This window comes from Pollachius pollachius (genome assembly GCF_949987615.1).
Source record: "Pollachius pollachius genome assembly, chromosome: 8".
Lineage (NCBI taxonomy): Eukaryota > Metazoa > Chordata > Actinopteri > Gadiformes > Gadidae > Pollachius > Pollachius pollachius.
This window is the reverse complement of record NC_136941.1, coordinates 5179307-5193484: the sequence shown is the minus strand read 5'-3', so window position 1 is coordinate 5193484 and position 14178 is coordinate 5179307. Positions and strand designations below refer to the sequence as shown.

Genomic DNA, 14178 nt, shown 5'->3' with positions numbered 1-14178 from the left:
CAGTACCTCTGGAGAGAATCTGCTGCTCCAAGCAGGTGAGGCTGGCAGTGCTCCTAGTTCTAAGGTAGGCCAGAGGAAGACCTGACAGCAGAGAGGAGAGGACCAGAGAGGAGACAGTCATCAGGGGGGAGGAGTTAGGAACACACAGGAGAGGACCAGAGAGAAGACAGTCATCAGGGGGGAGTTAGGAACACACAGGAGAGGACCAGAGAGAAGACAGTCATCAGGGAAGAGGAGGAGTTAGGAACACACAGGAGAGGACCAGAGAGAAGACAGTCATCAGGGAAGAGGAGGAGTTAGGAACACACAGGAGAGGACCAGAGAGAAGACAGTCATCAGGGAGGATTTAGGAACACACAGGAGAGGACCAGAGAGAAGACAGTCATCAGGGGGGAGGAGTTAGGAACACACAGGAGAGGACCAGAGAGAAGACAGTCATCAGGGAGGAGTTAGGAACACACAGGAGAGGACCAGAGAGAAGACAGTCATCATCAGGGAGGAGGAGTTAGGAACACACAGAGGAGAGGACCAGAGAGAAGACAGTCATCAGGGGGGAGGAGTTAGGAACACACAGGAGAGGACCAGAGAGAAGACAGTCATCATCAGGGAGGAGGAGTTAGGAACACACAGAGGAGAGGACCAGAGAGAAGACAGTCATCAGGGAGGAGACTGGTTAGGAAGAAGCTGATCTTCGATGTCGCAGTCCAGCTATGCTACAGCAGATCTTTAAGGGGAGACGGTACATAGGAAGGCAGGAAGCCGAATAATTAAAGGGGCAGAGTAACGCCCTTGTTTCCTGTTTTGTCACCGAGATATTCTACCACAGAAATCAGTGGATGAAGCTTCCAGAAGGTTTTGTGTATGAGTGGACAGCCTACAAAGTGTAAGAATGCTGGTGTCCTTACATTTTGACTTGTCTATATGATGTTAAAGATTGTCTTTCCTCAAGGAGGGTTTGACTGGCTGTTCTGGCTGTGTTCGTTGTTAGCCAATTACACTCTTACAAATCCCTGCCTCCAGCAACATCAAACAAATGTCTTTATTTATAATATACAGTAAGCTACTTGAGGGCACGCACTTAAGTTGTGGGTTAAGTGGGTTGTGCGTCCAATGAGAGCACTCACACAGGAGCCACCCTAAAGCCGTGTTATTATGTACAGAAAACCATAGGGCACACCGCAGAGCCATCCATTAGCCCCCATTATATTAAACAAAGAACAAGACCTAAAAATGGATGTGATCTCCTTTCTACTGCATGAAGCCTGACGCAGCACTCTGTGGCTCTTCTGGTATGACCCACTTTACACTGAAGCTCTGCCGTAACCGGATCGGACTTGAAGTGGATGAGGAGTGGATCCGATGGCCACTTCCGACTTCTGACCCAGCACTTAATCGTGATATCGGGGGGGTTGTGTGTGTTTGTGTGCTGCACGGTTTGGCAGCGTGTGAGTTGGGGCTTCCCCTCACACACAGTGTCCGAGAGCGAGTTCTCTCTGCTGGGTTGGGGACAGCGGGAATGCATCGTACACTGAAGTCTTGATCTTATTGCAAATTTGAAACAGTTTTTTGGGATCAAATGCGCACGATAATGTTTATGTTATAATTAGAGCTGTCAAGCGATTAAAATATTTAATCATGATTAATCGCATTTATGTCATAGTTAACTCTGATTAATCGCGATTAATCACAAATTCTTTCCTATGCTAAATATCCCTTGATTTCTTTCTCATTTTAATGCTCTTATCAACATGGAGAAGTGCATCAGCTTGCCTTGTGCAAATGTTTTTTTATTGAAAACAACATTGGCATACTGATCAAAAATACAAAAAAAATTACAAAGTGCAAAGGTAAACTAGGACTCAGCCTATAGTGCAATCAAACAAACATACTGCCTTGAACATTGCAGTCAGGCTACTGCTTCTTTCGTGTGCTTGGCCATTAAGTGGTATTTCAGACTGGACGTGCTGCGATGATAGCTCAGTTCACAATGGCAAATCACACATATTACTTTGTTCTTGTCAATGGAACCATTTGGCAACTTTTTAAATATAAACTTTCCATTAAGAATCGTTTTGGCGTCCATGTCTGACTTTACATTAGCTTTTGGCCGTGGCTTGCCCCAACCGGTTTGTGTGCGGCGTGCTTGATGTTTTGTTTCCGGTGTAGCTAGATCCGGTATGGTGTAGTTTTTCTAACGTGACTAGTTATTGCTAGAAAGCAGGTGAATAATCTACGTTTGCCAAGGCAAAAAAAAAATATATATAAATATATATTTTGCGTTAATCGTGCGTTAAAAAATTTAACGCCGTTAATATTGGTTTGAGTTAACGCCGTTAATAACGCGTTTAACGCACAGCTCTAGTTATAATAAATGAGAAAATCGATTTTCTCCAGTACCGCCAGAAGACTTATTGATGGAAACGGCTTATAATAATTCAGCCCCATGTCCCGTTTAATACTGGGTTTTGGTACCCATGCCCAGTATTGACGGTTGGTTCGTTGCTCTAATGTATTATTTTCTACTAATGTTTTCAGTTTAGTACAACACATGAGCACGCAGGTTAGGGACATCACCAAGAGACAGGACCAATGAAGACACCAGGAAGTGACAACACCATGCAACACAACTGGAGGAGACGTGAGGTGTAGGATGACATGTATGAGGTGTGCTGTGTGTCTAGAGGTGGGGGTGGAGAGTAGGGGTGTGGAGAGACTCACTCTGGCCCAGGCTGGGCGGGTCGACGGAGGAGCCCATCCATGGCATAGCTGGGGGCGCCTGGACCGCCTGCTCCTCCTCCTTGCAGTAGTCGGCAAGCCAGGAGTTCTTGGTGGTCCGGCATTGTTCTGCATGGACCACATGGAAACAATATATTAATATCAAAAATGCCTTGACTATATCATGCAGCCTCTGCCATACTCAGATTGCAGTTGCAGATATTTTCTTTAATATTTAAGATAATCCGGCATGCTAACAGCCATTTAGCATTTATGCTAAACCTGCATGCTAACGGTGGTTAGCATGTATGCTAATGTGGGGTGTTTTCTGAACGGTCTCTCTTTGGCCTACCCAGCAGGACAGACGTAATGTTGATGTCTAGTCTTTGCTTGGCACGGACAGCCATCTTCAGGCGTGGGGGGTGCAGCCGTCCGGCAGCCTGCTGCTGCCAGGTCAGGAAGCACGGCCAGGGCTCGATGAAGGGTTCCCAGCCTGGTTCATTCCAACACAAGAAATATTATTATTAAGTATATAATATGTATATATGTTTATTAAGTAGACACCTGTCGCATCATAACAAATGACTTTGTGACAAGCCAAATCAACACTTTAATTTAAGTTTATCCATCATCAACTTAATAATAAAATAATACTAAAAAATGTTTTTCAACATATATATATATATATATAAAAAAAGAAGAAGATAAGATAGCTGTTCATTAATCCCAGCCAATAAATTTAGAATAGTTTTATAGTACTTAACTAAGCATATATATTATACATTTATTGTATTATCCCTTTGACCGACTGTCACTGATCGTCAACATGTGTAATTTCATGTTTAATGTTTAATGTTTGTTGTTTTCATGTTTAAATCTTAGTTACCGGACAGCTCTCTGTTGTAGTAGTCTCCAGACAGGGTGAAGCTGGCTTTTCCTTCCTGGCTGGATCCGATCCGTTGCAACACATACAGCCCTGTCATCAACAAGAGCATCAAGTAAGGGAAGGACCTCTCAACAGAGAGGTTGAGAGTCCCCAAAATAATGTATATTTCTAATAACATAACATTATAAATTTTACATCTATAAATATATATTACGTTCAAATAAAGTCCCTGGACTATTTGGACAACTAAACTAAATAGCAAGGGATTAATATTAAAAACAACATGAATTGACCTTTTGCATATATTTCTGTTTAAACTTCTTTCTGTTGGATTCTATTGATATTTTAAGCACAGAAACACAGAGTATGTCAAACATACTCAAACATTTCACTGCACATCCTGTATGAGTATGTGGCAAATAAAACCTTTTAAATCTTGAATCAGCACAGAACAGGAAGAGGTGTCCACTCACGGGAGAAGGTGAGCTCGGCCAGGGGGATGTCACAGTCCAGACAGTCGTCGATGAAGCAGATGCAGACGCTCTCCGCCTTGACCTCCACGCCGGACAGCGGCGCCGAGTGGCTGGCCGCCTCCTGGTCGCCCTGGCTGGCCCGGCCGCGGCCCGCCACGATGTCTGCCTCGGCGTTCTCCAGCAGCCAGGTAGCTGCCTGGTCCAGCTGACCTGTGGAGGGGGAGGGAACCGGAGACCCGACACTCAGCTCAGGGCTGCTCGATTATGGCAACAAAAAAAATCATAATCACCATTATTCTGGTCAATATTGTTATACAAAAAACAATATAATACTGCTTTTATGATACTCGTTTTACAATTTTATTGTGATGTATTTGTGTCTTTTATTATGCATCCCTGCCAAGGGACAAAAGATAAAAAGTAGCCTGGGTTTGTTGTCCATTTGTTATTAACGGCCGGCGTGCGGTCCATACCTGTTCTTGATCTGAAAAAGAATTTCCCCTTGGGGACAAAAAAGTCTAAAGTCTAAAGTAGCCTGTAGCAAATACTGGTGCAACCGTGCAATGTCCTTCCCTGACAATAAATCAATAAACTAAAACTAAACTTAACAAGCTGGGTATCAAAAGCAGTTCTTTCTTATGCTTCAGTAAACACCAATAACAGTAAAAGTACAAAGTGGGGAACCACAATTGTAGAATGACCGGTACAGTACTCCAGTACTTCCCACACCTAGAGGCTGCGGTCTGGGGCAACGTGTACAACCAATCAATCCCAGATCTGATTCTGCTTGGAGGAAATGGACGGAGGCTCCAGGTGTCCCTCACCTTTACAGAACACCAGCGCTCTCTTGCAGTCTTCCTTCCTGAAGCCGAGGTCCAGCAGGTGGCCCAGCTGTCCCTCTGTGGGTCAGAATATATCAGTGCTATAGAAAATATACATGCATACAAATAAAGTACAATAAAAGTGTACACACATTCAAATAAATTGAAACCTTAATGAAAAGTAGTAGCAGAATTTGCTTAGTGTAAACAAGGATGAGGCTGGATGTGCAAGCGAGTGTATATTTTACGTCCCAGTGTCTCCTAATGTCCCAGTATTTTATGTCCCTACCCCAGTGAATACCCAGCAGAGTTCTTTGATATAAACAACACTGCTCACAGCTCAATACGCCTAGCCTGGGTAGCCCCGCCCTTTCTTCTGGCGAATTGAGTTCGCCCTGCACAAAGGTCTGGAGAAGAGCAATACATTTCTTTCTGCTTCCGAGATGTTTTTGCGGGAGCCAATCACCGAGCTGGCTTTTCCCCCTTGGCGCGCTATTGGCTGGTTTAACAGCCAATCGCGTTCAGAGTCAGTTGCACTAGGCCTGTTGATCACTCCTCTTGTGCTGAAGAAAATGACAGCAGCTTCCCCAGACCAACGTGCAATCTACGATTGAGCTTGGTCTGGTAATAGCCTGGCTACAATACGCCCTCAGTAAGTTAAAAACCCGGTCTCAGAGGAACTGTACCCAGTAGGGCTTCAGTCTTGGCCTTGAAGCTGTCCTTCACAGAGAGCACCGGCTCTGGCCCGGCCGGGGGGGCTGTGCTGGGGTCTTCGGGGGCGGCGCCGCCGGTGGGGATGGACCTGGCGATGGCCAGGAAGAGCTCGATGTCGTTGTAGGAGAGCCGGATGTCCAGGGCCGGGAACTGGATCTGGTGGGATGAATCACAGGGATTAGGAGTTAGCGTGAAACACAAACAGGAAATGACAACCGCATTGGAAAAGAGAAATGAACAATGAGACTTTGAGCAGGATATTCACAGTGCAGGCCTTTAGGTAACTGGTGAGTCAGTGTTTCCCCTAGGATTAAGTTGCAGTTTGTGAGCAAATCTTTTTTGTGCGCTCACAGAGTGCACCCTGCCGGGAAGTAGTACATACAGTACATTTGTGTACAGTAATGAGCAGGGGAAATATTGAGAGATTGAACATAACACAAGTATAATCTTTAAAACAATTATTTACATTTATTTATTTAACAAAAAATATATTACATCAACAACCAACCTATACAGCTAAATCTCATAACACAAATACCCATGCATCTTCCCACTCCCTCCCCATCACAAAGGTTGTAGTAGGACCATAAAGAGGCCATGCCTCTATTGAACAAGTTTTGGGGCTCTAAAGTCAATAATGGCAAAATTGTTTTCAAAAATATTGAAATTGTTGCTAAAAAAAAATGTATATTGACATTTTTGCTGAAAAGAAATTCCTTAAAAATAAGTAGAGATATATTTTTCAAAACCAAAGGTTGCAGTAAGACCATGAAGAGCCCATGCGTATATGGAAAACGTTTTGGGGATCTAGAGTCAATAATGACAACGCTATTGAAATTGTTCCAAAATAAAAAATCCTCAAAAATAAGAAGAGATATATTTTTCAAAACTGAAGGTTGTAGTAGGACCATAAAGAGGCCATGCCTCTATGGAAAAAGTTGTGGGGCTCTAGAGTCAATAATGGCGACGTTATTGAAATCTTACCATTGTGGTCGTTTTCAGTTTTGCACTTTGCAGACGGTCCCTAAACTCGCAGCTGAGAGCCGACAGCTCATGGAAGACAATGCAATTCACCGTTCGCTTAAGACGGCTTGTTTGGATGAAAAATAGGTTGTAGCTTGTTCTCTAGGTTACTACATTTAGCTTGAGGGGTCATTTGTGTCGCAACGATGTTTCACTGATTTCACCTATTGAACCGCAAACTCAGACACTCATCAATTCACACACTCACAAGTGTGTGAATTGTCGTGGATATGAAGCATCGGTAGCGCAAAACAATATAACATTAGTTTTTTAAAGAGATAAACTGAAGCTCTCCTCTCCCTTTTGTTAAAAAAAACAAAACTAGCAGCACCTAGCAGTGGCGTACCGCCGCTGCCAGTGTTGCCACAGTTACCTTGAAAAAGTAATCTGATTACCCCCCCACCACCACCAAGCATCTCCACATGCGTGGCGTAAACTGCGCGTTCTAGCGCTCGAGCTGCTCGGACCTCCCCGTGGGTTTAGTTCTCTGCCGATAACGTAGAGGCTCCCACGTGCCCTCTCTGCTGCCGTCGCTCCAGCGCAACACACACACACACACACACACACACGCACGCACCGCACGACTAATTCCGCCGCTAATAACAACTGGTGGCGCGGAGTCTGGAGAGTCAAGGTCGACCCTCGCCTCTGATAGATTGAAGTCTTTGGAGACTTATGTTTCATACGCACACGCACTCTCACACAACAGACAGACAGACAGACACACACACACACACACACACACACACACCACTCCATCGCTCTCAACGCCAATCGGTGATCCGGTAAAAAAATAGTAACGCACAGTGACTTTGATGAGTAACTTTAATCTGATTACTGGTTTGGAAATAGTAACGCATTAGATTACTCGTTACTGAAAAAAGTGGTCCGAGGCCAGTAACGCGTTACTTAGTAACGCATAACGCGTTACTGGCATCACTGACCGCTGCGAGGTGCATATAGGGGAAACACTGGTAATTTAGCAGAAGCTTTGATCAAAAGTGACTTATAATTGCTATTAGAAGAAACTGAATTGATAAGCATGTAGAGTCAAGGCATCGTGCCTAAGAAGTAAAACACCCTAATGCATCCACTAGCTGCAAATCAATGTCACGGCTGACAGGAAAATGTGTCAGGGATCTCTCCAGGCAAGCGTCTGGATTCAATTCATGGCACCAGTGACGTGTGAGTGACAGAAAAAGAAAGGAAAAAGAGGAAAAGAAAGAAAAGAAAACGCATCTGAACACAATCCAGAAAGAAGAAGCCCTAGCAGAGAGGGAGAGGGATCAACCCCTACCTCCAGCAGCGGAGGGAAGTCCTCTATGTTGAAGGCGTCCAGCAGACCTGTGCTGCTCTGGTAGGTGGGGCTGCCGCACAGCTCCACCTGCACGTTGACCGGGTCGATGATGGACAGCGCCGTCTCCTGCTCGCTGCCAAGGCAACAGGAGAACACCTGGACCGGGCCGTGACATCACACACTTGGCCGTTACCTCATTGTCACGTGGTGAATACTGGGGTTACCGCAGACGAGAAATTACATTTCAAATATCTTTTAACTTTTTCTCTAAACTACTTTGTGTTCATTCGATTGCATTCATCTCTTACCTGTTACGCCGACTGATGGACTGATTTTGCCAATTTACTAATTCAGATTTTTCATCGTAAATATAATTTTTTATTATTTTATGAAAGGGAAGAACAATATGTTAGGCATGTAATCCTAAACTTCCCTCATTATAAATACAAACAAAAAAGGAAACCCCTTTCTTGTATTAACCACTTCATAATTTAGTACACAAGTGTCATGTGTGTGTTAAACCAGTGGTGATGGTCGAAGGAGAAGCCCCCCCACCTCTATCCCGGCCAGGCTGCCGGAGAAGGGGCGGTCCAGAAGGCGGGGCTTGTAGGTCAGGACGGTGGTGCCCTTCAGGATGATGGCGTTGGTGTCCAGACAGGAGGAGTCCTCTACCACCACAAACTCTGTGCCTGGAGACAGAGGAACCACGTCCACGAAGAAACGACATCAACCACTGGGGTACAGTCACACGATGAAAGGATGAGAGCTGCAGGATATTAATATTAAATGATGTATTATGTACTTTTATTTGATGCAGCTTATGATATGGAATGCATATGGTACTTATATGTAAGTTAGATACAATTCTACATATATATTGAAGCTTTAATCCACATTTACATTTAGGGCATTTAGCAGACGCTTTTCCAAAGCGATCTACAACAAGTACATATCCAAGGCGACATGCATGAATTACTTTATTTGAAACATTGTTTAAAAAGGGTAGATTAACATTGGTTTCTTAGAATGAACAACCAAGCAAGAGAGCGCCTGGGATTAAAGGCAATAAAAGCAACGTGTACAGGACATAAGGGTCCAATCCTGAAAGGAATCCGCGTCTCTCACCTGTGATGTTGATCTTGACCTCCAGTTGGCGGTCTTGGTTGACCTGAACGGTGGACCTCTTGGTGACCACTCCGCTCTTCACCGTCTTGGGGCCGAAGGCGGGGGCCCCGGGGTCGCTGCCGGAGCTGGGCCAGCGCTGGCGCGGCGCGGCGCCCCCGCCGGCGCTGATGGGCGTGACGGGGGGCCACTTCTCAGGGGCCGTGTAGAGGAAGTCCCGGACCAGCTTCAGCCAATCGAAGATGAGGAAGACCCGCAGGTTGTTGAGCACCATGGTGAAGCAGGACGAGTCCCGGGTGGACCTGAGAGAGGACAGGAGGGGGGTCAACATGACCGTCAACAGGCTGAGGTATCACCAGGAAAAGGTAGGTGTGGACGCATGTATTCCAGTGCTTGCTTTTATGGTTCTGTATGTGATTCTGCGGGGGGGGGGAGCTCTAAGGTGACCCCGTACCCACCTGTAGTGGAGCTCCAGCTGCAGCGTGGCCCGGTTAGCTCCGGCCTTGGAGGGCTGAAGGACGCAGCCGAAGACGTTCCTCTTGGGCCTGCTTCGGTCCTCGCCAACACCTCCTGTCCCGACCCCAGCCCCACCGACACCGACACCGACACCGCTACCGCTACCCCCCCTTCGGCCCTGCCTCCGGCCCGGCCCGGGGAAGCGTGCGTCGGGGCCGGAGAACCTGGTGTCGTACGCCAGCAGGGAGTGGGACACCAGGTTGACGGAGCGGGAGCCGTTGGAGTAGCTCTCGTACAGCAGCTTGGACTTCATGAAGTCGAACCTGAGGAGGGGAGAGGGAGAGGGAGAGAGAGACTGAGTATCTTGGTTCTTCATGAAATCGATTCAGCCATGAATTTTTTCCCTTGCATCACCTCTTTATATTTGCTCATGCATTGTCAAGCTTTTATTTTGAGAGAGAGACAGAAAGAGGTAAGGGAGAGAGAGAGGGTGACAGACACAGAGAGCACGATGCTAACGTCGACCAGGACAGATGTTTCTCTTTACGTGACGGTCATTTACCTTCCTCTTACCTGAAGGTATATTAAAGTGACACGGTGCGTGGACGTACCTGGCGAGGGAGAGCTCGTGTCCGCTGGCTTTGGGTTTCTCCACCAGCTCCAGACTCACATCCATCATGTCGATCAGGAAGGAGAGGGTGGTGTACACATCCCCGCTCAGCACCGTCTGGCCGGCAGACACACAGACGGACGGTCAGACAGGAACCCAAAGCTGCACTGAAGGGCCTAGTCTACCAGCGAAGCGATCGTGTTTCTTTCAGAATGACACATTTGTCCGTTATACATAATAAGATGAGAGCAGTAAAAAGAACATTCATCGGAGCAATTTTGTCACTCCACAAGTCACAACCATGAATTGGACCAGACGGAAAATATTTTATGCAAAAAGAAAAGCTCTAAAACCAAATAAAAGGTCGAAAATCGGGAATGCCGTGATTCAGCTTGTAATCAAGAGTGCGGCACTCATTGGAAGCATGAGCACGCGTGCTTGCGCGTGCGTGCGTGTGAGCGTGTGCGTGTGCTTGGGGCTCCTCACGTAGGAGCTGGGGTCCTGCAGGTTGTAGGGCCTCAGGAACTCCTCGATGGGCTCCCCCAGGTTGTTCTCCAGCAGGCCCCTGATCAGCTGGTAGTGCTCCAGATCCAGGGAGCAATGGACCGACGACAGGCTGCCGTGGATCGACATGTCTGGGACCGCATGGCTCAGCTCCCTGGAGGACACGCACATCATTATGCAAAACACACCCACAGTGAACAGACGCATCGTAAACACAGCCACGGACAGACACACACACACACACACACACACACACACACACACCCTCAGACACACACAGAGAACTTGTTGAGTAAGGTATCAAAGTCAAAGTGAAGCAAATCATAATTAACCATATTGAGACATCTACAATAAGCAGCACAACGATCAATTACGTTATAGCAGAAATATATAGATATATTTTTACCAATGTAGACACTTCAACCACGGCATCCGACTAAACGCTTTACAAAAAACCAACTGCTAAACATGACCACGACCCGAGTGCCCATCGCTGGACCGTTTCCGGAGCATCTCGCATGTGCGACCTCAGCCCCGGGGGCACACTTGTAAGCGAACGGACGGCCGATAAAGTTGCGCGTCTTTGAAGCGCTTACTTGTCGAGGTTGCGCTCCACCTTGAGCTTGAGGCGGCAGCTCTCCTTCAGCATGTTGCCCCCCCGCCGGCGCACGGCGTAGGAGGGGAACAGCAGGTCGGAGGAGGAGGAGGAGGAGGAGGAGGAGGAGGGGTCCGGTTGGGGGGGCTTCCCGCCGGGCTGGGGGGGCGAGGTGGGGAGGCGCTCGGCCGCGAACACGTCCAGCTCCTGGAGGTCCAGCGCCAGACAGTCCAGCAGACACAAGTGGCTCTCTGGGACAAAACAGCTAACTTTATTTATACAGCTCTCTGGGACAATACAGCTAACTTTATTTATACAGCTCTCTGGGACAAAACAGCTAACTTTATTTATACAGCTCTCTGGGACAATACAGCTAACTTTATTTATACAGCGCTATCAGGCAAACTAACTTCCTTTATATAGCGCTATCAGGCAAACTAACTTCCTTTATACAGCGCTATCAGGCAAACTAACTTCCTAAATACAGCGCTTTCAGGCAAACTAACTTTATTTATACAGCACTTTTCAGGCAAACTAACTTTATTTTATACACCACTTTCAAAGCAAACTAACTTTATTTATACAGCGCTATCAGCCAGACTAACTTTATTTATACAGCACTTTTCAGGCAAACTAACTTTATTTTATACACCACTTTCAAAGCAAACTAACTTCCTTTATACAGCGCTATCAGGCAAACTAACTTCCTTTATACAGCGCTATCAGGCAAACTAACTTCCTTAATACAGCGCTTTCAGGCAAACTAACTTTATTTATACAGCACTTTTCAGGCAAACTAACTTTATTTTATACACCACTTTCAAAGCAAACTAACTTTATTTATACAGCGCTATCAGGCAGACTAACTTTATTTATACAGCGCTATCAGGCAGACTAACTTTATTTATACAGCGCTATCAGGCAGACTAACTTTATTTATACAGCGCTATCAGGCAGACTAACTTTATTTATACAGCTCTCTGGGACAAAACAGCTAACTTTATTTATACAGCTCTCTGGGACAATACAGCTAACTTTATTTATACAGCGCTATCAGGCAAACTAACTTCCTTTATATAGCGCTATCAGGCAAACTAACTTCCTTTATACAGCGCTATCAGGCAAACTAACTTCCTTTATACAGCGCTATCAGGCAAACTAACTTCCTAAATACAGCGCTTTCAGGCAAACTAACTTTATTTATACAGCGCTTTTCAGGCAAACTAACTTATTCATACAGCGCTATCAGCCAGACTAACTTTATTTAAACAGCACTTTTCAGGCAAACTAACTTTATTTATACAGCACTTTTCAGGCAAACTAACTATTTCTATAGTGCCTTCCACACATTCAAACTTTATTCATGTAGCGCGGGAGAGAGTCCTTACCCGGGCTGGTCCAGCCGAGTCCATCAGGGGCTGTGGGGGCTCCGCAGGGAGGGGGCCTGCCCAGGGTGAACCCTGAGGGGGAGGTGATGGAGGCAGAGGGCGTGGTGGTGGGGGTGGGGATGGTGGAGGGGTATGACCAGGGCTCCCTGTCCCCCAGGTGGATGCTGCCTCCGGAGCTGGCAGTCTGAGCGCACTGCACGTTGTCCTGCAGGCAGCGAGGGAGGAGTTAGAGAACAAGCAGAGGAGCGTCACGATGAGCCTCAGCCAATGGGAGTCATCGCTTATCATCAGTTGATGGGTTCTTTTGTTGTTTTGAACGGATCATTGGGTTATAAAGATCACTCCACATTTCCTCTGCACATCCTAACTTATGTAATCACTCCAACACTATGAAAGACCATTTTATGAATGCAATGAAAAGTGAGTTTGTATTTTTCCTTTTTGTTTTACAGTCAAATCTACACACTTATGGCATGTCATACGTTGTAAATAAATGGGCAAATCACGTTGGAAGCACTCTAATTAGAAAATATATTCTAATATAGAAAAAAGTGATAGATTTGGAAAATGGGATTTATACACACATTTTTCGGTTGTATAGTTATACCTGATAAAGCTATACATCTTAAAAAGGTTTTATGCACACATGCAAATTCGAGTTTCGAAGTTCACAGGGGGATGGACAAAAGCAAACGCACACAGCTTCAAACAGGGGCTGCACAATAGTTCATCACAGCTTGAGTATAACGATTGCCGTAGTACTTTGTCCTGCCACACTACAGGGTATTGCCATAATACTCAGTATTGTGATACAGCTGACACTGATGAGGTATTGACAGTCCTTCTGTACGTTAGAAAACCAACACGGGCCCTGTACCTTGTAGTGAGACGGGTCCTTGTAAGAATGAGCATGTAATATCAAGTTCTTCAAGATGGGATAACAAAAAGGGTAGATTTAACTAATATTGTTCTCTATTGCATGCCTTTCTCAATAGAAAAAGGTAAATAAACTTGAAACTACTAGACATGTTATACTCAAAAACACATTGCAACACATCCATGCTGGAACCAAATGTTAGTCAGAGTTGTGTATATTTTCAGTTATAGATATGGAGTGTGTGTGCGAGTGTGTGTTTGAATACAACAACAACAACAACAACAACAACAACAACAACAACAACAACAACAACAACAGCAGCCATTTGCAAGTCGGTGAGACCACAGGGTCAAGGGTCACCATCATCAGTGGGTTACCGCATGCGGCTGAGGAAGACGAGGAGGAAGCACGTGCGTGCTTGTGCGCGTCGGCGCGGCCGGGGACTCACCAGAGTTGGGAAAAAGGTGTGTGCCATGGTAAGTTTCTCTACCTTGTCTCGCAGGGAGAAGGTACCGTGCGCGCCCACCGGCAGGAAGGAGTTGCGCACGCGCAGCTGGCCCAGGTTGGCCACGATGAGGCGGGGCGAGCTGGAGCTCTCGGGGATCAGCACCACCGGCGCCCCCGCCTGGATGTCCAGCAGAACACGGGACGCCCGCTGGGGGTGCTCCCGGACCTGGGGGAGGGGGGAGAGGGGAGG

General features: G+C 46.3%; 1 protein-coding gene across 2 annotated transcripts in view; it reads right to left on the bottom strand.

Annotated features, from left to right (window-relative positions):
- vps13d (vacuolar protein sorting 13 homolog D) overlaps positions 1-14178 on the bottom strand; it is a 58750-nt gene that overhangs the window by 26041 nt on the left and 18531 nt on the right. For both annotated transcript variants that reach the window (XM_079742000.1, XM_079742001.1), the window contains exons 25-39: positions 13972-14154; positions 12605-12809; positions 11218-11467; positions 10604-10775; positions 10119-10234; positions 9510-9830; positions 9055-9353; positions 8485-8618; positions 7930-8085; positions 5582-5765; positions 4899-4973; positions 4075-4284; positions 3602-3691; positions 3068-3208; positions 2719-2844 (exon numbers count right to left, since the gene is read on the bottom strand). In XM_079742000.1, coding sequence (XP_079598126.1) covers positions 2719-2844; positions 3068-3208; positions 3602-3691; positions 4075-4284; positions 4899-4973; positions 5582-5765; positions 7930-8085; positions 8485-8618; positions 9055-9353; positions 9510-9830; positions 10119-10234; positions 10604-10775; positions 11218-11467; positions 12605-12809; positions 13972-14154 — 2662 coding nt within the window. The remainder of the gene's footprint in view (positions 1-2718; positions 2845-3067; positions 3209-3601; positions 3692-4074; positions 4285-4898; positions 4974-5581; positions 5766-7929; positions 8086-8484; positions 8619-9054; positions 9354-9509; positions 9831-10118; positions 10235-10603; positions 10776-11217; positions 11468-12604; positions 12810-13971; positions 14155-14178) is intronic.